The 26,917-nt window shown below is 40.7% G+C and overlaps 1 protein-coding gene across 1 annotated transcript in view; it reads left to right on the top strand.

Moving 5' to 3' along the window:
• The window catches only part of TSPAN4 (tetraspanin 4), a gene marked incomplete at both ends in the record, with an annotated part of 200,788 nt that overhangs the window by 116,969 nt on the left and 56,902 nt on the right, over positions 1 to 26,917 (top strand). Inside the window, one exon of the mRNA XM_082318322.1 lies at positions 14,415 to 14,606. Within this exon, the coding sequence (XP_082174448.1) occupies positions 14,415 to 14,606 (192 nt within the window). The remainder of the gene's footprint in view (positions 1 to 14,414; positions 14,607 to 26,917) is intronic.

Here is a 26,917-nt window from a genome sequence, read left to right on the forward strand (position 1 = left end):
TACAGTACAGCTGCAAACTGTAAGTGGCCTCATGATGAGTTATTAAAGAAGACTTTTCCTTTGATTCACAAATATGATTTTTAGCCTGAACTTAACTGAGAGATTTCATACTGAGTCCCATTGCCACCTTCTGCCCTCCTATCTGGTGAAGCTAATTTTGTAGTTAATCCAAGAATATGGTTCACTATCCAAAATACCCTCTTACTCTTGTTTGGATAAAGTTATGCTTCTCAGTGTTTGACTTCCTTTTCTATCCCACTCCCATGTCTCTCTCTGATTTTATTCTCTCCTCAGACCTGTCCCACCCAGCATAGACACATTGCAACAGTCTGTTCCCTGAAGCTCATTTATTCTCTTGCCTATTAAATTTGCATTAAATTCCACTGTTTTGTTTTGGGGGACATCCTAGAATTAGTATGCAGCCTGGTGTCACAAGGCCGTTCTCTAGATTTCCTCTCTTTGCTGAAGGCTGTAAAATTTATATTTCAGAGCTTTTTATTTTTCCACCTGTGGCATTTGAATTGCAATACACCCTGTGGACATTTCAGCTTTGTCAGCTTGACTGTTATTAATCTGTAATCATTTATCATCATTGGCAATGATTTTATGTCTCAGTTTTTTTAGCAGGTATTGCAGAACACTTATTGGTAAACTGCTGTGAGCATGCAAAGACTTAAGATATATAATTTATAAAGCCATATTTATGTAGCAGTGCTTTATGACGGAAGGTTGTGCTGAGAAAGCGTTTGAGGTGACGGTTTATTTTTAGATGAGCTAGAAGTCTTTGTTTCCATCTCATTTCAGGCCCCAGCACAGAATCATTGAGGATCTCCAGAAACCCAAAAGCTTTTTCCCCTCTAATGGCAAGAGACAGTATGTAAATAAAACTGATGAAAATAAAAACGCAATAAACTCCAACTGTTTCATGAATTTATAATGTGAGGGGCAAAGTAATAAAAAAGCTATAAATTTGTGTCAGTCATACTCCTTCATTAAGAGCTACTAAGCAAGACATGTAATGGGCAGCGCAAGAATGTAGCTGAATGCTTTCCATGAGTATTGACTGGAGGGGACTTGCTAAGCTGAGATAATTTGATTCTTCATGCTCTCTGTGTGTATTTGCACACACATGGGGTTTTAATAGCTATGTGATAGCATGTTTTTGTTGTAAGAGAGAAAAAGAGCAATATGTAATTTTAATTAATAAGGGTAGATGAGTTAATTTCCAAATGACCTCAGGGAGGATTGTGAGGTTTTGTGACCTGACATTCGGAGAGAGAATCGTCTTTTCTGTCTTTTAGGTAACAGGGCAAGGGAGGGATTTTATGTTTAAGTCTATGTTGTTTGCTCCGGCTACCCTACAATCACTGCGTAGAGTAGGTTTTTCCCAAAGGGTGATTTGTCCTCAGTGCATATTCTAGGCTAAGCTGGAGTGACCTTTGGAGGTGCCTGTTTCTTTCCAATGACAAAGGAAGGAGAGTCTGGGCAGATGCATTTGAGCTGGGATCCGGGTTGCCCTAACTCTACGCGTCTGGGCTACTGTTGCAGTCAGGGAAATTCTGGTCAATGCCATTAATGATGTCTAGAGAGCTATTCAGCTGACCAAAGGCAGGCATAGACTATGGTGAGCTGCACTGATTTCTATACACCAGTAATAGCACTGACATCTAAAGTTAGGTGACCTGAATCCCACCCTATATGTCTAAAAGCTGGTCATATAGACCTGGAGTTAGAAGAAATATTTGCAGTTTTTCTGTGTTGTATCCTGTAGCATTTGACAAAAGAAGATGAAGTTTAGTCCAGAAATCTTCTGCAGTTCAGAAGTTTCAACAGTACTTGTATGACCAGAGGGGTACTTGTAGGTAGCCCTTAGTGTAAGCTTATTGTTTGGACAGTCCTAGTGAGAACGTTTATACTCATTTTTACTTCATAGTCTTTGTGCTCATGTCCACAGATCCCTGAAACAGAAAAAGCAAAATAAAACGTGAAAGCGAGGGATTCTGTGGGCTTTCCTATCTGTATGTTGCAATGAAGCTGCTGATCACAGATCTGTTTAACTAAATGTGTTTATTCCAAAGTATCTGAAATGCTACCATAGCAGATATTTGGTTGGTGATAAGAAAGGACCATAGTGTTTCCTTTGGGGATAACTAACACAGAAAAAAAGATTATTTGGGGTGGTATTCATTACTGATGGCATATTGCCCGTGCTTGGAAGTGGCTTGGGATACAGGCAATTGTATATAAATAGAACTAGTAAGAGTGCAGAAAAGCCTCAGATGTGCTATTGTATAGCAAAGCCTAATATAAATAAACAATCATTAAAAATTGCTAACATAAAACAAGGGAATAATCTTTGCTTTCTCTTGTACTCCCACCCAATTAGAATAGTTTTCTTGACAAGGCATTTGAACTATTGAAGTGAGAGATGCTATTCCAGTCATAAAGCGGATTTTGCTACGAGGGATTGCTTACATGGTATTGTTAGGCAATTGCGATGGTACTAAATACTTTGTTTGCCTGTACAAATATTATTAACAATCCATTAAAAAGAATCCATAAAAGATTCAGAACACATTTTGCTCAGCTTTCTGATGGTGTTCAGTGAAAGAAGATGAGCTTTGTGATGTGAGGCTGCTTGTTATTAGGGTGTGATTATTGTTCACAAGTCTGTTATTGATCAGTGGATCAATACTGAACGTGGTAGAAACCCTTCCTACGATCATGTGAGCTGCTTGTTGATGGGACTGTTTAAAAAAGACTTCTCATTAAAAGGCAGTTGTGGTGTACAAGTTTGGTCATTCTCCCCATCTCCGTGGAAAGCTAAACCTTAGAAAAGGGAGGTCTCACAGTGTCTTAATGTATTTCACATTTCGTCATTAATGTTGCTATTGCTGATATGCTTAGCTGTCCTCCATGGAGCTGTGTTTGCATTTGCATCTTGGATACCCCGGTTGGTTTTGGGGTGTGTGTGTGTGTGTGTGTGTGTTTGTTTTCATACCGGAAAGAATATTAAGACAGTGAGTGTTCATTGTGCATGTGAGCTCTTACGGCAGTCAAGGGGTTAAGTTGCATCCTAGAGAGTAATATGTTTTCACTGTGAAATGTGGCAGAGAGGCTAGTGGGAGGGAGGGAAAATAAGGATAAAAGGAGAGGGGGGGAAATTGTGAGGGAGTGATCCGAACCAGTCTTTCGTTGCACAATTTTCTTTTATTCGTGAGGCCTCAGCACCCCTACCTTGTACACCAGTTGTTTTCTAGTTCATTATATTCCCAACACTAACCTCACACCTGATGTTATTTCCATTGATTGATGCTGTAGTGTTGTTATGATATGGGCTGGAATGTGTCTTTAGATTTACTGGAAGCATGAATATGAAGAAACCTCTTAATAAATAGCAATCAGAAGGTTTTCATGCCTGTGACTCATTCAGATAGGAGGGTTGTGCTGGAGTCATGTCCCACAGCTTTCAAGGAGCTGAGATATTGTGTAAAAGCCCTACTGCTTCCCCAAACCTTCCTGTCCCTGCTGGGGATGGGCTCGATTCCAGAGCAGGGCTTGAGCCCCTCAAGGAGAGAGTTGGGTGTGCCAGGAATCAGCCCGAGAGTCCTGTGCTTTTTGGGGAGGGACTTGGAGAATAGTGGGAAGGGCCTTCCTGTGATACAGAAGATTTGTCTGTCCTTGAAAGGACTCAAGGTGTTGCGAGCACCTGGTCAGAGAGAGCAGGTCGCAGGCACAGTATCTATGATGGGACTGAGGGAAGGGAGTGCTGTATTGCTGGTGTTCCCACTGACCCTCGCCTCCAGCCCTCTGCTGTCAGCTGGTAGCTTTAAGAGCAGTATTTGATGGTGACCCTGTATATCCTTCTTGACACTGTTACTGGCTGCTGAGTGAACTTCAGAAAGGTGAATGGGAGGGGAGAATGTGGCATAGCTGCGTTGCTACTGGAGGAATTTGAGAAGACCTGTTCTATTATGTAGACTGTGTGTTTGCAAAGAAAACCTTTGAAAAGGTCTCCATCAGGAAAATTAACCTTAATCACAGTGGAATACATCAGCACAATTTGGGACCTGGGGAAAAGATGCTCTTAAAATCAGCCTCAAGATGTAAAGAGCCAAACACATTAGTAAAAGCCGCCTGCCCGCCATTCCAGGACTGAAACCAGAGACTTTTTTTGTGATCTGACTGAACTTCCAGAACTAAGTTCGGCTTCTGCCAAGGTGCATTGCAGAGGATTCTTTGTTCTGACTATTTAATCAAATATTGGTTTATATAGTCAAGACTCCTATTTTTTAAAAGCTTTTGTGAGGGAGGATATCAGCTTTAGCTGTCGTCATTTTTTTCACAGTATCAGCAATTTTCTTTTTTAGATACACAACTAATTTTGCATTTCAGCTATAGTATCTATATTCACTATGGACGTTTCTATAGCAACCAGCCTTGTGCTATCTACATACCAATATGGATGGATTAAACATGCAACATAAAAATGTTTTTAATTTTATTTTTCTGCAGACTGTGCTTGTTAACGCGTTTTAAAAACTTTTTGAGTAATATGAAATAGAAAGACCATCTCTGTCATCTTCGTACTCCTTAAGAAACCTGTTTATTTATCTTTGCTTTTTATATGACCCCTATCATCTTATTATTTCACTACCTCTTACTCTAAACCCATCCAATGCCTGTAAGGGAGAGAAAAGCACTAAAGACACCAAATAATCTGGATTTTATCCAATGCAAGAAATCTGTGGTAAACCAGGGAACTGAGCTGTGGCCTCTGGAGTCATTATTTGATACTCATTATCCTCAGTTTCTCTCAGTGTCTCACCAAATGGTTTAGGTAAAATTCTCCGTCAATGATCTCCTTTACAGAAATCACAGGTTTTGTGTTGTGTAAAAGAACAAATGTTACCATTTTGTTTGCTCTATTGTTTCCAGTATTTAGTGCTATGTGTGTGACAACAGGTGACTAGAATTGCATCTAGAGCTCCAGATCTGTTCTTTTGCCAGTTTATGCTACAAAGTCATTTAAAAAGTTTTGTATTATTTTATGTATGGGACAGAACAGGAACTCCAGAGCACACTTGGTTTTCTTCTGTCTCTGCTTCTTTTTTAAGATTTAACTTCCTTTGATGGATTCTGATTCCAGACCTCATGTGTATATTCCTCTTTACAACTGTATCGATTTCATTACAGTCATCTCAGGTGGATTTAGAAATTACATTTGAGGAGCAGATGAAAAAGCTTTTAACACTTTCAATTTGGCAGCAGTTAAAACTAGAACCTGAAAAGAGACATATTCTTTTCGTTGTCATGTATTCACCCCTTTCCCTCTTCTAACTCATGCATTTGTTCTGCATTTCAGTGAGTTGTCATTAACTCAGTACTTTACTCATAATCCTTAATTTGAATTAGAGTTTAGGCAGGTTTCCAAATTGGATGCTTGTGGCACTGATAATCACCATTTTTTAATATTCTGTGATCATGTTTAATCTTTTATCAGCAATGCTGCCTTAACAGGTCATCCTCACCTGTTCTATTTCTGCAAGTTTTTGCATCCTCAGTGATATGACTTTGCAGTATGGGACAATTAAGTGCACTACAGAAGTGGCTAATTAAAGTCAGTGGCAGTTAAGCACATGCTTTAAATGCTTTGCTGGATAAGGATGTGATTGAGCACACGTTTAAGTGTTTCAATGAATTTTGAGCCCATGAAAGGAAAACATCACTTTTCGGTTGGGTGTATTAACTCATAAATGTTGTAGTTCTGTTCTTTTGTAACTGTAGTTGATAGATAACTATGATTTAGAGGAGCAGGTGCGTAGGAGAATGCTACTCATAAAACAGCAGGGATTAACTGAATGACTTTTTATTCACTTTTCCATTAGTGGGGTGTCAGCATGATGTTCTGTCTTTTGACATCTTCAATTGTCCCCAAATTTACTTTAGTTGTATGAGACTGCAACTTAGTGGTGGAACTCAACTGGGGAAGAATAATGAATTTCTTAACGCTTAAGCTCTTGAGGCTCAAACCTCGCCAGGGTAACTGAAAAAGCAGCATTTTGTATGTTTCCATTATTGACACTATGAAAATGAATGCCCTTCTTGTGATGTTTGTTTGCCCACACAGAGCTCCAAAGTCCTGTTTGTAGACTTTCTGGGCTTGATAAAAATGCTCTTGGTATTTGTCAGGCTCACGCACTGGGTGGAATATCCTAAAACAAAGCCTATTTATAGGAGAGAAGTGTCTAAAAGGAAGGAAGCAACAACATGAGCTATTGAAGTGTGTTTCTTCAAACCTGTGACAAGACTACAGCGCAGTAGAGGGCAGTGAGGGTATGAATCCCAGGATGTTATGCTGGCAGGCAGAACACGGGTTAGGATTGTAGCCCTCAGCTACCTGTGTGAGTGTAACAGTTGCTTACCTGTCATGCAGGATATCAAGTTCAGGCCCGTGGAAGATGGTGCATCATGTCTACTTTGAAATCACGTTGAGCGCTATACACTGCGTTGCACTACTGACAAGACAGTGGCTTGTAAAGGAGAGGCAGACAGCGTGTTAATCAATTCATAAGAAAAAGTCTAGTATGACGTTCAGGCTGGATCCTTGGCAGTTGTTGATCAGGGTGGTGACTGATCAGTCATGCTGGTTGACACCAGTGGGGAATGGAGGCCTGAAACTCTTGGAGGCATTTGGCTGCTGCTCATGTACATAATGGCCCATATTGCAAGATGAGATTTTTGTATTTGAAACTAATTTTTAAGCAAAATGATAAGAATATGGGATGGCAAGGCCAAGCAACTAGTTTCGTAGAGCTTTTAATTTTTAACTGCTTATCTGAAGAGCTGAAGAGATTGGCATTTGAAATGCTTTGTGCTTTACTCAGTTGCGTTCTTTTAGAGCGTTTTCCTATAAGTCATAGAGGTGTAAGTGAAAGAGCTCAAAAGTGGAATTAAATGACACCAGAACAAAATAAAATTTGGCTTGAGAGAATATGCCGCAGTGAGTAGATGTTCTAAAAGAAAGCGTTGAGTCTGGGAGTAGAGCAGCATCTGTTTGTGATGTGTAATTTATGTGGGATAATGTCTGTCTACTGGCTGGAGCTGGCACTGAGGAGTTGAGACCAGACATGTCTGTCTGAGAAGCAACACAACTGAGAGCCCATCTGAATTATATGAGGAAAGGATTTCCTGAGTTGTTCCCTTTTACAGAGGTGCTCTGCGGACTGCAGGCTTGGTTTTGTTTTGTTTTGGTTTTTTTCTTTTCTTTTTTCCTTCTGTACAAACCTCATGATGTGCCCTACTTTTGAAATCCCAAGTCTCAACAGATTTTTGAGGTCTATCCCAAGACTTAATAGATTGGACACTTTTCTGCCCTTATTTATGCTTCTCTGAAAAGACTTCTTCAGGGGACTGTGCTGACTCAGCCAGCCTGACTATCAACGTGCTGAAGATGTGTGGGTGGAGCATGGGGTGGAAAGGACATGCTTGCATTCAGCCAAGCTTTAAAAGGCTGCTTAGTCCCTAGAGTGGGAAATCAAGGAGAAATTTTACAATGATCTAGAGGATCCATAAGCCCAGTTCTCATTGATTTTTTGATGCAAATTATGAGACACCTCAAGTGCTCTGGAGTGATGACAGCCGAGAATTTGCTGGCAGCTGCCCAAATTCCATCAGCAATACCGAAAACCTGGGCTATGGCTGCAAGAGCAGAAGGCAGCACTACAGTGGAGAAGGAAGTGCATGTGTGCAAAGGGCTGAAGTGGAGGTATCCTAATTCTACCTCAAAAATGCAGTTAGATAATTTCATCCTTTTTTTTTTTTTTTTCCCCAAACGTACCATAGCATAAGCACTGCGTTGTTTCTAGTTTAGCTATTGATTGCACCAACACAAGAGTCTGTTACATGTGGGCATAAGTTCCCTGCAACTATGCTATATCAAACTGCAAAAAATCTAGTGGACTGGGTGTGTAAAGGTTAGCAGATCTTACTCCAGATTTGCTAAGGCTGAGAAAGAAGAGTCTGGATAGGATCTGTATGCCCATTGGAAGAGAAATACAGCTTTTATAGGTCCAATGGATCCAAGGGAGAGAAACAGATTTTGAATTTGTTTCTAAATTTGATGAATGAACAGATTTCTAAATTTTGTTTTGAAATAAGCTATGTTTTCATTGATACAAAACCAAGAGTATGATATGTAGGTAAGGAGAAACAGGGACTTAACTCTTTGATTGTTGTCTGTATCTATAACCCTGTCTCTGAAAATAGGCTGATGCCAAGCAAAGCAAGCAAGCAAAAAAAAAAAATCAAATTCAAACTGTACGTGAACATTAAAACTAGGGAGGGGAAGCAGGTGAAGTAAGGAGAACATACAAATGCCCATAATGTTGAGAAAGTTTCATCTAGCTGAGTACCCTGTTTTTGGTCATGGTCACTCAGGGATGCTTAGAGAGAATATCGGAAAAATGGAGAGATAACACAGGACATTTTTACGAGCTGCTCCAGCTAATGGGTTAAGGTCTTCCCCTGCAAGGGCTGCATGCAAAATATCATTTTTAATAAATGCTAGGATACTTTGCCCTCCTTTGATTTCTGTAGTCCCTTTTTGAACCTGCTTACATTTTGACATCCACAAAACTCTGTGGCAATGAATTCCAGAATTTAATTAAATGTTGTGAAAAAGTACTTGCTTTTATTGGTTTTCACGCTGCAGACCAAATAACCTCTAGCTTTTTTTTATTTCAAGAAAAATGAATAATGATCTTCTATTCACCTTTCCCATCCCATGTTGATATTTATGGACTGCTACTGTTCCAGTCTCTTCACTCCCAGGAATGTGGTCCCTACTAACTGATCTTTTTTCAAGTATTTTTTCCTAGTTCTTTTTAAATTGTTGCTAAAAGGACAGAGCTCAGATCATGGCCATTTTGGATGAGGTTTGCAGATATCCTTCAGTTCTGTACTGCAGAGCTCTAGAACCTCAATACACTAAAGGTACAAATATGCTTCAGTTCCCCATTTACTGTTCAATTTAACTTTCTAAAATCAGAGGCACAAAGGAATTAAATTTTATACCATCCTTTATTTGTTAGATTTCCATATACCATCCCATATTTGTTAAATTTCAGACCTCTGACTAGCGAAAGAAATGCATTTTGTGCTACACTGAGGTGATACTACTAGTACATGTTGCATGAGCTCTGCTACAGTGGCCATCCATATGGCGGACATAGTCTGCAAATTCAGTCATTCTGCGTACTGGCAGTCAGTAGTGGTGGTGTGGTGCAGATGGATGTCTACGAGGTCTTCAGTAGGCTAATGGCCACAAACTGCTAGCTTGAAGGTGTTTTCCAGAAGTGCATACTCCTTCCTCCAAGATAGGTAGCAGCTGCATGAGCAGGTGGTTTGCATGTGCTTGTATAGAGCACCACGGTCTCTCTGTTAGCACACACACTTCTGCTTTTTCCATGTAAGGTTCTTGATTCATTTGATCCTGTCAACGTATATATGTATTCCAATTCCACCTCCACTATGTGTCTAGCTGAAAGGAACAGTAATTTAAGTATCCCTTACATTACAAGAACATTTGCTGGATAATGTTCACATCACTACTATTAATACTTTCACGTTGATTTTTCCATCGTATATTCTTACTCCATAGTTAGAGGGGGAAGCACATTCACACAAGAGTGACTGGATAGCAAGCAGTATTGAGAAAGCCCTTCTAGTTTAAATATGTGGAGACTGGGGGAGAAAAACCCTCCAAGTGAGTTAGTTTAACTACAACACAACTGGTCATACCTTCCACTTGGATTCTGTTTTCAGTGTATTTTTTAATACACAAGGAATTTCTTTTATCTAAAAGAAGTAGTATGATGGGTAGATCCTAATCAGATACAAGAAGCCTTGATTAGATGCATTTTCCATGTAATAAAACCAATAAAAGAACCACTTAAAGACACCAACACCATTATCATGAACAATGAGGCAATTTCTCCTGCAGTATTTTAAGTGTGTAGCTGTAACTTCAGAATCATTTTCTCCAACAACATGCATATATCCAGGGCTGTTTGGGATTACTTTGTTTAGGATACTGCAAGATCAATTCTAAATGTATGCAAGAAGTCTGAATAATTTATTTTCTAGCCCATTAGAACAATTTGGAGGATCTAATTCCGTAGGCAGCTTTTTTTGCCAAGAGAGCGAGTGCACACGTGTCTGTATATCTCTTGGGGAAGGAGAGACAGACTGAACGTATGCTATTAGAGTAAGTCACCCGCTTTACTGCTTGACTCTGCTGTATAAATGCCTATGAGCAGTTTGTCTTGAGCAGAATAAACTGCTCCTTCCATAGACAATTGCAAAGTCCAGGGCTTGCAAAGAACACACTACTCATGTCTTTGTACTCACAATTTTGCAACTCAGGCACAGACATATAAAACAGCCTGTTTGAGATTTACACTGAGATCTGTCCTGGAACAGACACTTAACTCAAATCTCCTAAGTCTTAGGGCTATGACACTATCCCTTCTCGTGTCCAACTGTTTTGGCCTTGGAATAAAAGATTTTACCAAAAAAAATGCAACATTTATTGGAAAAAAAGAATGTTAGAGGAAGCTGCATTTTGTTTCAGATTTTGCCATGAGCTGCCTTGCTTGCAAGAGAGTGGATTATCGTGAACCATTAGGCAAATAATGTGTTAAACATTTCACAAGGGAATTAAAAAAATGCGGTTGTCAGTAGCCTGACATCTTTGAGAGGGATTTGGTTTTGGTTGGTTTTTTTTTTGTTTTGTTTTGTTTTGTTTTTTTAAGAAGTCAGCCCTGCACTCACCACATGGAGTCAATACAGACTCATTTTTGACTACCAATAGATCAAGTTCAAGCTGTAGATTTCTTGCTAATCTTTTTGTTCTAATGTTTTCTCCTTTAACCATGGCAGATTCACTGTTTGCATGGAAGCCCCCAAATTGTCAAGAGTAGCCCTGTTAATGGTTTTGGTTTTCTTCAATTTCACATCTCGGCAAGCCCCGAACACTGTCAAGACTTACCATCTCATCACTCTGCTTCTGACTGTTTGGCACAAACAAGGACTGGGCGTTGGGGATGGAGGTAGGGAGAGAAAAAGTGGAGGAAAGGGAACATCATAAATAACTAAGTAAAATTATCTGTAACTTAACAGCTCCTTAGATACCAAGATGAAGAAATCAAAACAGACAGGCAGCATAGAACCAACTGCAACAGTTTTCTCTTTGCTGTGATCCAGAATAAATAAACATGATCCCTCTGATCCCTGGATCTTAGACTGGGAATTACGCTGTTCCGTTCAGAAGGCGAGGGGCAAGTGAGCTTTTTGAACGTTTGGGAACTAAAATATTCTGCTATTGTTGGAAAGGCTCCTGTGGCTGTCTTGGTGGGTCTTGGTTCCCTTAAGCATTTCCTTAACTGGGTGCTTGAGTGTTATTATGGTCATTAGATGGAGACTTAGAGGTGTGCTTCACTCCTTGGCGGAAAGGAGGCTTTGAAAAGCAGTTTAGACCAGAGTTAAGGGCAGCCTCAGTTTCCCAGGACCCGGTGTGACAGCTTAGCAACTTTATTCAAGGGCCATGAGGGGATGTTCTGGTGTGGGAAAAGGAATAGGGCTGAACTACGGTGGAGCAGCCCTCAGTAGCGTGTACTGACATTTCCTAAGCAGCACTTTGTCAAATCCAGTTTGAGCTAGATGGTTTAATGCTCCAAGGATCCCTTTGTGCATTTCAGGGTTTGGTTAGCCAACCTGAGGAAGAGCTGTGCGTTACCTGTTCAAAAATACGAACATAACGAGCTGCTAGAGAGCCTGATGTATATTAGAGTATCTCTGAATCAAGGGCAATGTAGTGAGATACTCCTGCTGACCAGCGGACCTGAAATATTCAGCCCTGATCTAAATGGGTACAGCCACAGCTGCAGCATTTTGCATGAACCCATCTCCTGCTTTTGTGATGTTTTGTGCCACTGGTGAATTCCCAGTTTCCGCAGACAAGACTGACTTTGGAGGGAGAACACTCTGGAATCAAATGTCCTAAGGGCAACGATGTCTTAAGCATTATGCATTGTACATCATAAAGAATTTAATGGCCAGTGGAGGAGCAGGCAAGCAGGTCTTGCCTTCACCGAACACAGCAGTGTCCTCAGCGAAACCCACCTCCCATAATACAAATGATAGTTGTAGGTGTCAGTATCACTCAAAGCAGTGTAGCAACATGGGGAGCATGAAAGGGGATAAAATAAGCTGCCTCTTATTGGTGCTGTTGAATTGCTTCAGAACAAAGAACTGAAGATAATAGCTAAACCTATTGCAAGGTGATGCCTCTGCCGCTGCTGGGCATTTGCCTTCGTTAGGCTTAATTGGGCCATTTGTGCAGCCTCGCTACGCCTGCGGCTCCGAGGCTGATTTTGAGGCAGAATGTCCACCAGGCTGTGGAGGCAGAGGTGCAGTTGTGCTTTCCATCCTGTTCCTCAGCCAGTTTAGTGGTATTCCTGACTATTTCAGCGCTCTGACCAGTTCGGTTTTAACTTGGATGTCTGCCACCTCTCCTTCAATGCTGTTTTGTAGTCCAGTAGACCTTCAGAGTTTTATTCCTATTTTAGGGAATTTATTCCTAATTTTTTTCCTTGGGCCATGTTGATAGCTTTTGTTTATATCCTCTCAGTTACCTTAAATGATTTTATGTGGGTTACCTTCTTTAAGTATTCTTCCCACTCCTCTCACCTGGTTACTCTTCAATCATTTTAGACCATGTTAAAGATCATGGTCCATAAGTGGGCATAGAGGGGAGGTATTTCCAGTGTATACGGTCAGGGCATGGACTGTCCCTCCGTGGTGCTTGTAGAGGGTGCTTTGCGAAAGGGTCAATATGGTGACACGGGATGCCTGTATTTGAAAAGGCTGCTGAATGAAATGATTTGAGTTGCTCTGTCCTGGAGTCTGCCTTCTCTCAGTGGAGACACACAGGTTGATGCAGCTGAGGTACATTGCAATCAGGTATAATTTGGCTCCTTAGTTCTGAACAAAATAAACTGGTGTGCAACTGGGGTAAGGAGTCCTGCCTTGAGACACAGCCACCTTTATTGTCCCTTGTTGAGGGGGAATTCAGTGGCATGCAGAGGCAACCTTAGCAATTAGTGCTAAGAAATTACTTTGGCTTTTGTGTTACTCTTCTGTGCTTCATTTCTGAGGCTTAGCTCTGCCCTAGGATTAGCTCTGTCTTTTTCCTCCCCTGGTTCATGAGCTGCCTTATGTTCATCCACTTTATGCAGACATTTAATTGATATGCTCCTGTGTCTGGCTTACTACTCTATGAACACAATTTCTTTCCTAGCCTTTAATTGATTTGGATAATAAAGGGCAATTATAAAACTCAATAAAAATGTGTTATTTTAAAGGGAGAGCAGGAAAGAAAGAAACCTAAGTGATGCTCTGCTGTGTGACTGTATAATGCAAAATCCCCTTTGGTTTAATTCCATTTAATTGCTCAGCTTTACTCAGATTGTTACAATTCTGCAGGCTTTCTCACAATTATAAGCAGCACGCTTATAAATGTTTACGTTTTTTAAAAGTTCCTTGTGTATATAATAATTATAAATTTCATGCTTTTGTGGTGGCTGCTGCCTGCACTGGCATCCTCCCTTCTCCTTGCTGACATGCTTGAGGAGCCTGTACTACTGCTCCCCTCTCAAATTTTTCCTAAACCAGCCAAGTCCAGTTCTGAGGATCGAATTACCAAACTAGTGGCCACATTAGGAGTAAACATCTGTTTGTTTGTTTTTTTTAATGTTACAGGAGGATTCTCCCTCCTTCTCTGGCCCCTTTACAGTCTAAATGCTCTCTTGCTTCCAAGGGAGGCTAGACCTTGGACAGGAACTAACTAAGAAGAGGTGTGAGGTGTCCTACCAGGGAACGCTCTGGCAAGATTTGTTTATGGCATGTGCCACAGATGGGAGACAGTGGATTGGGATGGGAAGAACAGGGGATCGAGCGTGCTTCAGCCATTCTGGGCAGCTCTCTGAGGTACCTAAATAGGATATGGATTTTTTTCAATCCCTTTGAGATCTGAATCTTTGGGAATTTCTCCTTTACTCAGTGTCTGCTTTTTCACTAGAGAGAGAGAGACCTGATATTTGAAGTTGTGTCTTGGATTTAGGAAATCTGGGTCTTTTTCTTGAGTGTTACATCTTACTGATGAGTTCCCCCTCTATGAATTTTTTTTCTTTCTCCTTTGTCTGTTTTCCCTACTGAAAGTGCCATAGGGAAGATACCTTTCTTATTAGGTGTGACTGTAGGGCTGTTCTACTGCTACCATATTGATGTGCATAAATACCTGAGGTTGCTTGGATACGATAACTGAGTTTTTTTGTTTCTCTCTATTTTCCCAGTTGGGAGGCTGTGGAATCCTTGGAGTAGGCATCTGGTTGGCTGTTACCCAAGGGAACTTTGCCACCCTCTCCTCTTCCTTCCCGTCCCTGTCAGCTGCCAACCTACTGATCGTCACAGGGACATTTGTCATGATCATTGGCTTTGTGGGCTGCATAGGCGCCATCAAAGAAAACAAGTGCCTCCTGCTGAGCGTGAGTATTAAGCTGCTATGCTGTTTCACTGTTTGCTGTCTTAAGGTGCTGGTGCTATTCCAATGCATGTTACAGTGTCCTTACTTCCTTACAGAAGTTGCCCACTTGACGAAGATGAGATGTGAGTCATGTTTGAATCAGTCCTTGATAGCTCTAAGGAGCTGCTAAATCATTCCTGACCATGCTTTTAACCTGTCCTTGGAAGATGAGACCTGCAAGAAGGGAAGGGTTAGTGGTGGTGTGGGTTTCCTTGAACTCTTCAGAGAAGAGGAAGGGGTTTGTGAAGACATCTTTTGCAATGTACCCTTGAATTATTTTTTACTCAGTTTTGGTAGCTATCTACTCCAAAAGTCTACCCTGGTGGGACTGATGATCTGAAGTCCTGGGCAGAAAGATCAATGTAGGCAGGAAACATTGTAAAGAGGTTGATTTTGGTTTAAATTGGAAATGAAGTCCTTCAGATTTGGCAATACCGGTTTTGCCAATCATTAACTCTCAAAAGGCTGAGATGTCAGGAAGCAAAGGTGCCAGCATGAGGAGACTGCTGTGAAATCAAAGATTAATAAAGTGCCAGCTGTCCGTGATTTAACAGAGGCTGGAGCCACATCCCTAGCGTATTTTATCAAAATGTAATTTGATGCCACTCAAAGCTGGACTTCAGAAATAGTGAGTGCCTGCTGTACTAGGTGTGACTGTATATTTTGGGTCCTGTTCAGCTGAAGACTAGGAAGTGAGGTGATCTTGCTGCTCAAGTCTAGGACTTCACCCTGAGGTTCGGCAAACCTCAGAGCAAAGTGAAGCTGGGGTTTAGTTTGGTGAGCTGGTGATTCCTTTGTAAAAGGCTGTTCCTCGCTGTGCCTCACATATTCATTTTGCTCCCCTGGGAACTACAGAATGAGTTGAGGCACACAGCCCCCAAGAAAAATTCACTCTGTAAAATTCTTTAAGTGACTGTGAGATTCCAAGCCTCAATAGGGGGCTCTTTCCAGACCCCTGCCTTAATCCCTTGTTTCTGCTGATTTTTAACCAGTAAAAGTCAGGACTAGTCAGTCTAGGCTAGTAAGGCCTATTTATGTGGCAATTAGGTGGTTTGAAACTAAAATGAACAACATAAATTGAATTAAGGCAATTTTGTGAGTGAAAATTTACATTGGGAAGGCTGAAGTCAGAATCTGAGGCTGAAAGTCCTTGTCAGTTTTAACAGTTTTATGAATACTCACTTTGTGGAGGAAGTGTCTGGCCAGTCAGCTGTAATTACTGGATTACAGCTTCAGTGCCAATGCAGCAGGAGTTCACAGGGTGCCGAGTCTAATGGTATAGCTTATATGTGTAAAATTAATCACCTATTTTGTGCTTTTTTGTTTAAACTCCTAGCTCAGGTGTGACCAGCAATGAGCGGTGTTGTCTTATGTGTCAGGATCAGGTCAGGATCTGGCAGTCGGTCCTCAGTACTGGAAGAGTTTCAGCCTTTTATCTCGTATGGTTTGTTGGCCCTCATCACTCCTTTTGGCAAGGGCAAAGTCTCCCTTGATCAGCCGTCATTGCTGCAGCTAGGGTGAATGTACTCAGCCAACCCTAGATGGGCATCCTTTTAGGGAGACGCAAATGTTTGGGGCTACTGCTCCTCCTAACACATACTGCAATACTCAGAATCTAATGCCCTTCAACGCACAACCTAAGGACTAATCTAATGCCCTTTAGTGCATGATGTAAGAACTGTACTTGATGGATCAAGTTAAGTAATACAAAGGAATCCAAATTCATTTAGGAACTCTTTGCATGGAAGAGTTGGGAAGCTTGATCTGATTTGGTACCACCATTTCACTCTGTCTGCCTGTCCTTGCCTTTGTGTACTGTAGTTATTCAGCGTGGCCTCTCTTTTACTCAATTTTCTTCAAAATTGAGTTACGTTAGAGCTGATTACAGCTGCTTTAATTGTGAATAAGCCTAACTACAGAGGGTTGAAATACAGTTTTCATTAGTCTACATTGAATTCACTCTTTGTTTAGTCTAGACTAACTTTCCACAATATGCATCGGTACTTACCCTCATTAAATACCAGTGAGATTTTTGAGCTTTTGTGAGTTATTCTGTTGAGTCTATCTGTTTGGAAGGGAATGGACGGTGGTAGGAGCTTCTGTTTCTAGGGGCAAAGCCTTATCATGTAGGTTTATTCTTAGTCTTCCTTTCCCCAGCTTGCTGGTTCTATTTGGCTAGTGTTTGAAATAGTACTTTTAAGTTCAGGGCCAGGGCATTTTGTTTTGGCCAGCTCCCATTTTTCTAGGTAACGTAGGTAGCAAAATAAATGCTTGAATGAAAGAACTTGCTGAATATCAAACCAAGGCTGTTCTTAGGGTGTGTGGTTGCTACATCTCTTCATCCTTTTTCTTATTTCACAAGTGTTCCCAACACTGTGTTCTGCCAAAATGAAAAGAATCTCTTCCCAAAATATCTCTGTTTTTTGTTAAACATCCCTGAGAATTCCCCTTCTCTACTGCTTTTTAAGAGGACTGTTTTGTTGCAGCTGGGATGTGATAGGATTTACCATCTAAGTTGTAAAGGGAAAGCTACTAAGCATTGGCAACCTTGTGTGTATATGACAGTCACTGTGTTTAACCGTCACTGCAGGATCAAGTCCTTACACTCCTTTCTGTATCTCCCAGGCCACTACTTAACATCTGGCTTTGTTCCTGGTAGTAGCTAAGATTGCTTTTTGAACTGAATTCCTGCAGTTTATGTCTCCAGAAGGTATTACCACAAATGTGACAGCAACTCATGGAATAAGTTGTCTTGTTCATGTGTGATGTCACTACCTTATCTTCATGTGCAGTGTTTGCTTTAGCTAACTTTTCCTAACTTTTTCTTCCATTTGGAAATGGGAGCTTTGATAGTACACAGACAGAGAAGCTGAAGTCTGGCCACACAGGTGTTTAAGATGGGCTGATGGAGGCTATTTGATTGTATTGATAGTATGTTCTGTTGCACTATTTACTGGATAATGTATTTGATTGTCTTAATTTGCCCTCACCTCCTGATATTTGGCCAGCCCCAGCACTAAACCAATAAAGAGGCAAGTGCTAAACGAGCTTAGGGAACTGGGATGGACAGGAGTCCATCATGGAGTACTAACATGGAAGCAAGAAGTAAAAGCCAGGATGTTGTGACCCTTGCACGTTTCAGTAGTCTGTATGCAATAGTCTGATTAAGTGAGGCTTGGCATGGACAAAAACAAAAGGAAGTGGAATAAACCAAGCTGGAGGAGTACCCAGGGGTGCTATTGTGGTGGGACGGCAGATACTCAAGTTATAACCTACATATATGAGATCAAACATTGCTCCACTGAGCAGAATATCACTGTGTATCTCTGAGTGAGTAGCAGGTTTTGCTGACCTCCCCCTTTCCTCTGCTCGATATAGTGTGAGAGAAGGTCTGGGATGTTAAGTATGACCACAGACAGTAATAAAGATGACGTGAATGTCATCTGGTTCTCCAGATGCTCTGCCTATACTGTATTCCTGTTGCCTCCTGCTCTGAAATCATGCCCTTAAGATCTCCTTGAAGACACTTAGAGCATTATAAGCATACGGGCCACATGGACGTGCCTTTTTTAACCAAGAACAATTTGGATCTCCACTTGCTGTTATCTCCTGTAGTGCACCCTGTCCTAATGATAGGTTGGCAGTAGTCTTTAGACCTGCAAGGACTGGAAAGACAGATTTCCCATGCAACAGGAGCACCTCTTGTTCTGCTTCCTAAAAGCAGAAGAAAGAGGAAAGGATGTGGCAGTTACAAGTTGGGGAAGGATGTAGGTGGGGGGATGTGCTGCTGTTATTGGGATGGGTGGTTTGGAGGAAGACGTTGGAAACATTGCAGGAGGCATGGAGCACCACTGGGATCCTAAAATGGACTGGGAGGGAGCAGGGCACGAAGAACTACTAGCTCAACCCACCTGCACTGGAGTAGCAGAATTTTATGTGGCGTTGGACACAGCAGGATATTTTTGTATGGTCTTGCCTTATGAATAGTGCTACTGTTTGATGCCGTGGTAAGGGATGAGATTTCCTAAAGAGTCTGCTTGAGTGAATGAGAAATGAGCAGTATCAAAGAGACATTTCAATCTGTTTATATTTCATACACTAGGTTGCAGAGCAGATGAGACTCTGATCCTGTATCTTTGTGTTCTCCACATATGACATTTGTACTGGGTTGTCAGAGCAAACCTGCAAGCTCTTTGCTATTAGGCTGCTATGATGTTAGGTGCAAATGATAATAATTGCTTACCTCTGGTATTTGCCAACGACTTTTGAAAGACAGGAGGACAGATGAAGTGTTTTAAGTAGCAGAGGACAGATGGAGAAAGGAAGTTGAATGCAGAAGTTGAATTTGTAAATGAGATTTTTGCATAGCTGTGTGCAATAGTCAGGGATGATCCATGTTAACTCTCTGAATAAAGTGTTTAGATAGCCTAAAGCGTCACAGTTTTACTGATGTGAAAGGGCTTACCTGGTGTCCACCAGCTAAGAAGCTGCCAGATATTCTTTACTCAGTGGCAATGTGTAGCCAGGACAATGCTTCATTAATCTCTTAAGAAACAGGGCCATTCCTATTTCTCTGCATTCAAAGGAATAGAAGAATACAAAAATCTAAAATGGATCCTGAAAAAAAAAGTTTAAAATGAAACCCCAACCATCCTGTGCATTCTGCAAAAATACACAGATGGGGTGAGTTGTGCAGCTGTCATTCTAAGATCTCGGTGAACAAAGAACGGATATTTACAATGATTCTTATTTGCTCCAGCTACAACGTGAAAGAAAATAAACTTTTCCATCATTAGATTTCCCTAGGGAAATCAGAGCAACTAGCATTTCTTGAAATAAGTATACAACCTGATGTATATAATCTTGCATCTGAATGTAGATGCAAATTTATGAGTGAAGCAGGCAAACAATGCTTTCTTGCTTCAGTAAGATTCCTTTGACATTTCTGCTATTCTTGTTGCTCAAGCTTGTATAACAGAGGTCCCTCTGCTACAAGCTCAGCTATAATTAGAAAATGCAGCTTTGTTCTGATGGGTTGGGTTGCTGTCCTGAACAGGTGACAGAGATGTAATAAGCTAAGACTCTGACTTGAGAAAGTTAGTTTATGGACTTCATTGATTTTTTTTTTTTTCCCCCCATAGGTGTTTGATCCTGTGCTATAGGATCATCTAGCTGGACTGCAAATCTCTAAGCTATCTTGAAACAAAATCAGGAATCTGTTTTTGCTCTCTTCCCCTTTGCAAATGTGTTATAGTTCTAATGTCCATCAGGCCTATTAGTCGTATCCATCATCTTTGTGAATTTTAGCAAAATGTTTAGCTCAGGTATGTTAACCCCATTGCAATGCATGTGCTTTTCATCTGAGGGCAGGTCCTTGCAGAAGATGAGGCACCAGCTTGCTGTACCACTCTAGCACAATCAGTTATGATGACTTGATCATAGCACTGACTTTAGGCAGGAGCTGTATGTATGTGTGCATGTGCCATTGCTCTATGCTAAAGGAATTTATGCCTGATTGAGTACTTTTTTGTCTTTCATGCTCAAATGTTGATGTTAAGTGTCTGTGTAAACATTGTCTTTTAGGTTAATTGCTTAAGAACTATGTTTGAGGAGCCAAATTGCCTGAATTCTCTGCCTTTCATACATGTTTAGCAGAGATCTATATTTGTATGCTTGCACTGAAAAATGTCATTATTCCATGGATAGTCCAGGTTAAAAATCTCATCTCTAGACATTAAATCATGATGGATTATGTTATTTATTATCTGTATTACAGTATCCCCTGCAGGCAGCCCATGAGATCAGGATGCTCGTTCTGTATAAAACTCCTAGTCCCTGACCAGTAGAGCTTACCATCTAAATAGATAAGACAAATGGAAAATATTATTATCCTCATTAGACAGATGGGGAGCTGCAGCACAGTGAAACTAAGTGCCTTGCATAGGTTGCACTGGGAGATTGTGGGAGACCTATGAAGCAAACCCAAATTGTCTAAATCTCAACTCAGTGCCTTTGTCATCTTTCTCTGATTACAGCAGAATATGTTTAGCTGTCCTGTGTGCTACAGTGACCTTTAAGAAGTATTTAGTCCATGTTTCCGTAATAGTAATGGCAATTTTGATTTCTTTCATCATATGTGTTATGTCCAAATGATAAATAAATATCCCAAAACAAAATCAGTTCTCAATTTTTATCTTGTTGAAAGTGCCTAATTGGCACAATTAGCTGGCTTCCGTGAGCTCCCCTGCAGGCTGTCCCAGCTGAGCCGATCAGCCTAATTGCAACGTTACCTTCAGTTAAATGGGAAACAGGACATTCAGAGAAGCTGCCAGAACGAGCATGTGAACATGGTCTAATGCAAATTTTTTGCAAATAGGAACTCACTTTTGGTCCAGGAAATCATAGTCATTGGTAAAAAACAGTGTCGGGCCCTTTGTGAAGGAAGGAGTTTTCTATTTGATTGTTACAGCACACATGTATTGATACCATGTTTCCAGACACTTGCAACTTAAATAGTAACCCATGTCCTGGAAGGAAGTAAGATCCATGGGCAGTTCTATATTTCACCCTCTGATTTCATGACACTTTTTTTTTTTTCCTCCAATGATTTGGCATGAAGAACATGTTGTTCTGCTCCTGGTTGGGATGTGCAACATGGCCAATAATCCAATCAAAAGAGGTACAGGATGAGTTTTGCTTGTGTAGACCTTAAGTTGACGTAGGTGATTCTTCACCACGTATTGCCCATGCAAGAATATATTAGAAATGGGAAAGGGCTTGAAGTAGACAAAATGTCCAAGGGGAAAATCAGTGCCCATGGTGTTTTGTACTGTGCTGTTGAGAGTTTTCTGAACTTCAGCCAGCTCATCTGTAAGTGAAATAGCAATAAAGAAAATGAGGAAAAAGTTAATGAGTGGGAAGAAAAGGAGAATAAAAAACCCTACTGTTTTCAATAGTGTCAGTGGATCCAATCAGAGAGCTGACAGCTGAAACTCCATTGGTGACAGGGAATTTATTTCAAAGCAACTAAATGGGAAAGAAATAGCCTGTGAATGACTTCATCTCAGTAATTTAATGCTACGGACCTAACAGTAGATTTTTGTTCCAGCTTAGCACATGAGCTTGTGTTCTTTTAGTAATCCAAGCAGCAAAATCAGGGAAATTGTGGCTGCAGCGACAACAGCAAGCAAGTGATGCAAAGACCAGGAAGATACCATACACAGCCTGAGAGCATTATCCATCATGTGTAACACTTCTCTGTGTAGTGCTGTGTTGCATATGAAAGCCCTAACTTGCTACCTGTTTGGGCTGTAAGTACTGAGCACCAAACTCCCCTAGTTTTGTTGCCTCTCCTTTATTATTAAAAATCTGCTCCTCATTGCCTTTCAGTTTTTAGCTCCTGCTGCTTAGCTGATACTGAAACTCAGGAGTGGATGGGACCTGTCTGAGTCTTCCTCTTTCTCCCTTCTTTGCTTCAGCTCTGGTAGCAGTTAATCAAAGAACCTGGGAACAGAGGAAAGAAAGAATAACGTTGTTTTCCTTCCCTCCTGTTTTTAGACTTGAGCCTAGGCTTAATGTGTAGGAAGGGCTTATCTCATAGGGTAGTATTTATTTTTCTAATATAGACTGATGCAATACCACTAGTGCCTGATATGCTTTGAATCATGGAATCATAGACTATCTTGAGTTGGAAGGGACCCATAAGGATCATTGAGTCCAACTCCCTGCTCCTCACAGGACTTCCTAAACCTAAATCATATGACTAAGAGCGTCGTCCAGATGCTTCTTGAACTCTGACAGGCTTGGTGCCATGACCACTTCCCTGGGGAGCCTGTTCCAGTGGTGACCACCCTCTCAGTGAAGAACCTTTTCCTAATGTCCCCATTCCTTTTTGTTTGCCAAGATGTTGCTTTATGGCAGTCAAACAGTGTGACAGTGCCATGTGCAGGAGTCAGTGGAGCTATACTAATTTATATCAAGGCTTAATCTGTTGGTCTAAATGGCTATCAGTGTTTCTGAGTTCCTGACTCCTGGTTGATTAATCTATTAACTAGTAGTTGTTAGCTGTGTATTAGCAACATCAGCTTCTCTGACAGTCTACACAGGCTCGAGATCCCCTATCACTTAGAAAGCCTCCCTCACCCCATCTTTTGTCTCAGCATTCAACCAACTCTCATGTGCCAGAATTTCTTGAAAAGAAGCCTGGCTCTGAGCCGTTTCAAAAGTGGACCCAGAAACCAAGCCTCATCTTGCCCTACTACTGTCTGTAAGGATTTGAGGTGGGTCACAGATACCTCACTGCACGTCAAATTACCAGGACAATTAAGTAATCCAATGAACCGCATGGTGGAAGAGCAGAGCATAAGACTACACGGTTGTCAGGAAAAGACTTTCAAGGAAGCCTGTTTTCTGCCAGAGCTTGCAGTCTCCCGACAGATGTGTTCATTGTCTGATCTATAAGACTGATCTCTGCTGATTTTGATGGGCTTTTGCTCCAGACCTGGAGTCACCTGCAAGATCTCGTAGGCCACAGAACTACTCCCATTTTGAAAGTAAAGGACAGGTAACCTGTGTGCTCCTTGCCAGCCCAGACATTCATGTGACTTTTGAGCATAACATTTGATTTTTTTTTTTTTCCTAACAATAGAATTACCTCCTCAGATAGAAAGCCATAGGCTTACCAAAGCAGCATGTGTGCTTATATTCCCAATCATTCATTTGCTATTTTAGCCACCTTAACACTGCTTCTTAAATTAAAGAGCAACATGGGCTTTTTTCTTTAAGGATTAGAATTACCTGAACCTCAGAAAAATCTAACTCTAGAGGTAAAGAAATGGAGGCTAGTTTGTGTAAATCAGGGATGCCTACACAAGGTGTAGCCAGAGCTGATTTGATGCTATAGACATTTCAGTTCTCCAGTAGGAGAATATTACCAGGTGAAAGGCAGAATTAGGTAAACCAAACTAACTTGCTGTTCATTTTTTAAGCTACTGCAAAAGACTGACCCATGTGCATCTGATGCAGCAGCCTCTGTATAGCACATTTGGGAACAGCAAACTGGGGAGAAACCAGCAGTAGAATTTAAATACAGACAAAATGCTTTACCTTGTCCTTTTTTCTCTTCTTGACCGTCTGCTTCTCACCACTTCCTTCACTTACACATGCAGTGCAGTTTCTAGGTGCTGTTTTGAGACTCCTAGAAATAAAAGAAATTTTCTATTGTTATAATTAGCGGGTGAGGTCCCATTGCAAGCTTAACTCAGGGTTTGCAAATACGTGTAAAGGGAGAACTGCAGAATTTCAGAGTAATTTTTTCCCCTTCAAGCTTATTGTAAGTCAGCTGAGCAGCATGGTCATGTCATTTGCCCTTTTCATCTTGGGGGAGCTTCTGTCAGTTTGCCTAGCACTTGGGGTCAGCAGATGTTCAGTGTGAACATGAGTGTGAAGCCAGCCCTGCTGATTCACTTGCTCCCCAAGCAGGGTGTGCGGGGACCACTCACTGCTGCTCTCCTCCTCTCAGGGCACCGAGCTGTCCGATTGCGTTTCATGCTGGAGCTCCAGATGACAAGAAATATCCTGGGGATGGTAGATTCAGGGAAGAAGCTCCATTTACTAAGTACACAGGTGATGTTAAAGTCTGAGTAAAAGGTGTAAGTTTAGACACTTAATTAGACTTTGCATGTCTTTGCCATAGATAGAGAATACTGGATTAACCCCAAGCCAGAGCCTTTTAGTTGTATTTGCTGTTTCCATTAGCAATGTTAGATGGACTCAAGCAACTGCTTTGTTATTAATGGAGTGACGCAGGGACTTGTAAGAGCTAGTCTAATGTTTTAGTTCTTCTTCAGCCGCATCATAGTCCACAAGTAGGATGAGTTTCTGTCTTGACTAGGATAAAGACTGACACCAGATCATGTCACACCTTTGTATTATGTTTGCAGAGGAGATGAAGCAACCCTTAAAGAGAGTCAAAGGCCAACGAGACTTGTATTTGTGCTAAGGAATGATAATCTGCGATCTGTTAAATGGGCCTATACATACCTGCTGTTGTGATGTGCGAGTGATACCTGGCTATTATTTGATGACACTTCATTGATTTTGCGTCACTTTTTGGAGAAGATGGAAAATTACTAGAAACGCCACAAAATGTCAGTTAAAATCTTATGACATATAGTATGGGAATGTCAAGCCTCTCAACTCTCACTTACTAATGCAGTAAGACTGAATGATTCCAACTGAAAGCAGTAATGAGACTAAAATGAAACATTGTTAATGTCTTAAAACTGCATATGTTGTATATCTTCCCAGAAATAATTACTACAGATTTCTTTGAGACTTATTGATCAGCAGGAGTTTTTTCACATTCATAAAAAATATATTCCAAACATACACAGAGCTGTACTATATATCCAGCAGGCATAAAGCATGCACGGCTTCGTCACAGTCACAATGAATTAACTATTAAGGCTTTTAGAGAATAATAGCTGATGAACCAAATTTAGATACATGCCGTTTTCATAATGGAGTTTCTGTTCATAAGTTTGCTCACATACATTTCTGACTTTTTACAGTTTATGAGCAAACTTATCATTTTTATGCTGAGAAAGAAAAAAGATCAGAAGGCTGAAGAGATTTACTTCCAAGGAAGTATTAAAAGAGCTAAATACGCACAGCATGGCAGAGAGGGGGCTCAGATGGGATGTAAGTCTGCAAATATTCGAGGAGTCTAAATACTGTGGGCAGAAAGGAAGCGTGCATGGTTCTACAAAGGGAGGTAAGTAGGAGCGATGGTATGGAACTGACAAAAGGAGAATTCAAACCAAGTGTCAGCAAAACTTTGGTACTGAGATGTAGAGTCAGAATCCACTGTAATGGAAATTGATGGAAGCAAGCTGCCCTTTCCCTTTTGTTCTGAAGTTCATGTGGTAGATCAATAGACTGGGATTTTATTGACTGTAATCCCAGTTATTGTTACTGTCTGGGCACTGTCTTGTCATTTCTCGTTTGTTGCTCTGTCTCTTTCTGTACAAGTCTTCCAGGCTGTGGAAGAAGTCGTTTCTAAGATGTGCATACAATTCCCATTGCACTTTTTCTTCTGTTCTTTCCTTGCTCAGTTCCTTGGAAAAGAAAATCAAAGAATATTTTAAAAAACTAAGCGAGCCTTTCATAATGTTCCTACTCCCTATTAATGTATCAGATCAAAATGCCTTTGGGGAATTATGTGAAATGAAACTTCTTGTGAGAACTAGTGATACATTAAACACTTTTGCTTTCAAAAGTGGAAGGTTTCAATTTTTTTTTCTTTTTTGAGTGCTGATAAAATCTGTACCATATCAGTTTTTATTCTGTGGAAGTCGTATACCAGTAGGTAATAAAAAAGCTATTCTGGGAAACCTTTATCATGCTTGGGTATGATCTTTGTATTGCTGCACTTAGAAAGCCAGAGCCAACATTTGCAAGCATTGGTACCTGAAAGCAGGTACAGGACCCCTATAAAGAGTGGGTTGTGCTCCAGCACCTGGAGTTCTGTTTTCCAGTACCTCAGTGGGAATTTTTGCACTGATTTTGACTTTTCATAGGTGGCTTGATTTTTCCAAAGTGTGGAATATGGAGTAAATTTGGCAATAGTTTATAGCATTCAGGACCTCTGACAGTGTTACCCCTTTTGGCGCTCAACTTTATGCATCTGTTTGCTGATGCATCTGTTTTAATTTGATTAGGCATGGGGATGCTGCATGTCTGCAGGGAAGACATAAGATTTTGACAATGCCAACCATAGTAATGAGGCAACTCCACTCAGTCTGGTACATATTATTTCAATATAAATAATACAATTTATGATAAGAGAAGAGGAAAATTACAAAGCATATTAAATTCAAGGAAAGTTCTTCATTTTCAGGCAGCTTGGTAAAGTGTGGCTGCTATAAAATCCATTAAGTTCTTTTGACTTTAATGGAGCTCTGTGAATTTGTAGGTAAAGGTTTGAGTTCATTTATTCAAAGAAGAGAAGTACTGTTTACACTTTCAGTATTAAAGATAAGATGCTGTCCCTGCAGAGAAGGTTATGTGCAGAACGTGATGTAATTTTTGATAGTATTTCTGTTACTATCAAATTATAATCTGAAAGTAAATTTTAAAAAATACTTTTGGGCAGATAATTTAGGCCTAAAGCACAGTGACACAATCTGATAATCCTCCTTTTAACTCAAAAATAAAGGACCCTCTCTGATCAGACTAAGCAGATATCTTTCAAATGTGTGGAGAGCCTGAACT

The sequence above is a fragment of the Platalea leucorodia genome (assembly GCF_965183815.1).
Source record: "Platalea leucorodia genome assembly, chromosome: 7".
Lineage (NCBI taxonomy): Eukaryota > Metazoa > Chordata > Aves > Pelecaniformes > Threskiornithidae > Platalea > Platalea leucorodia.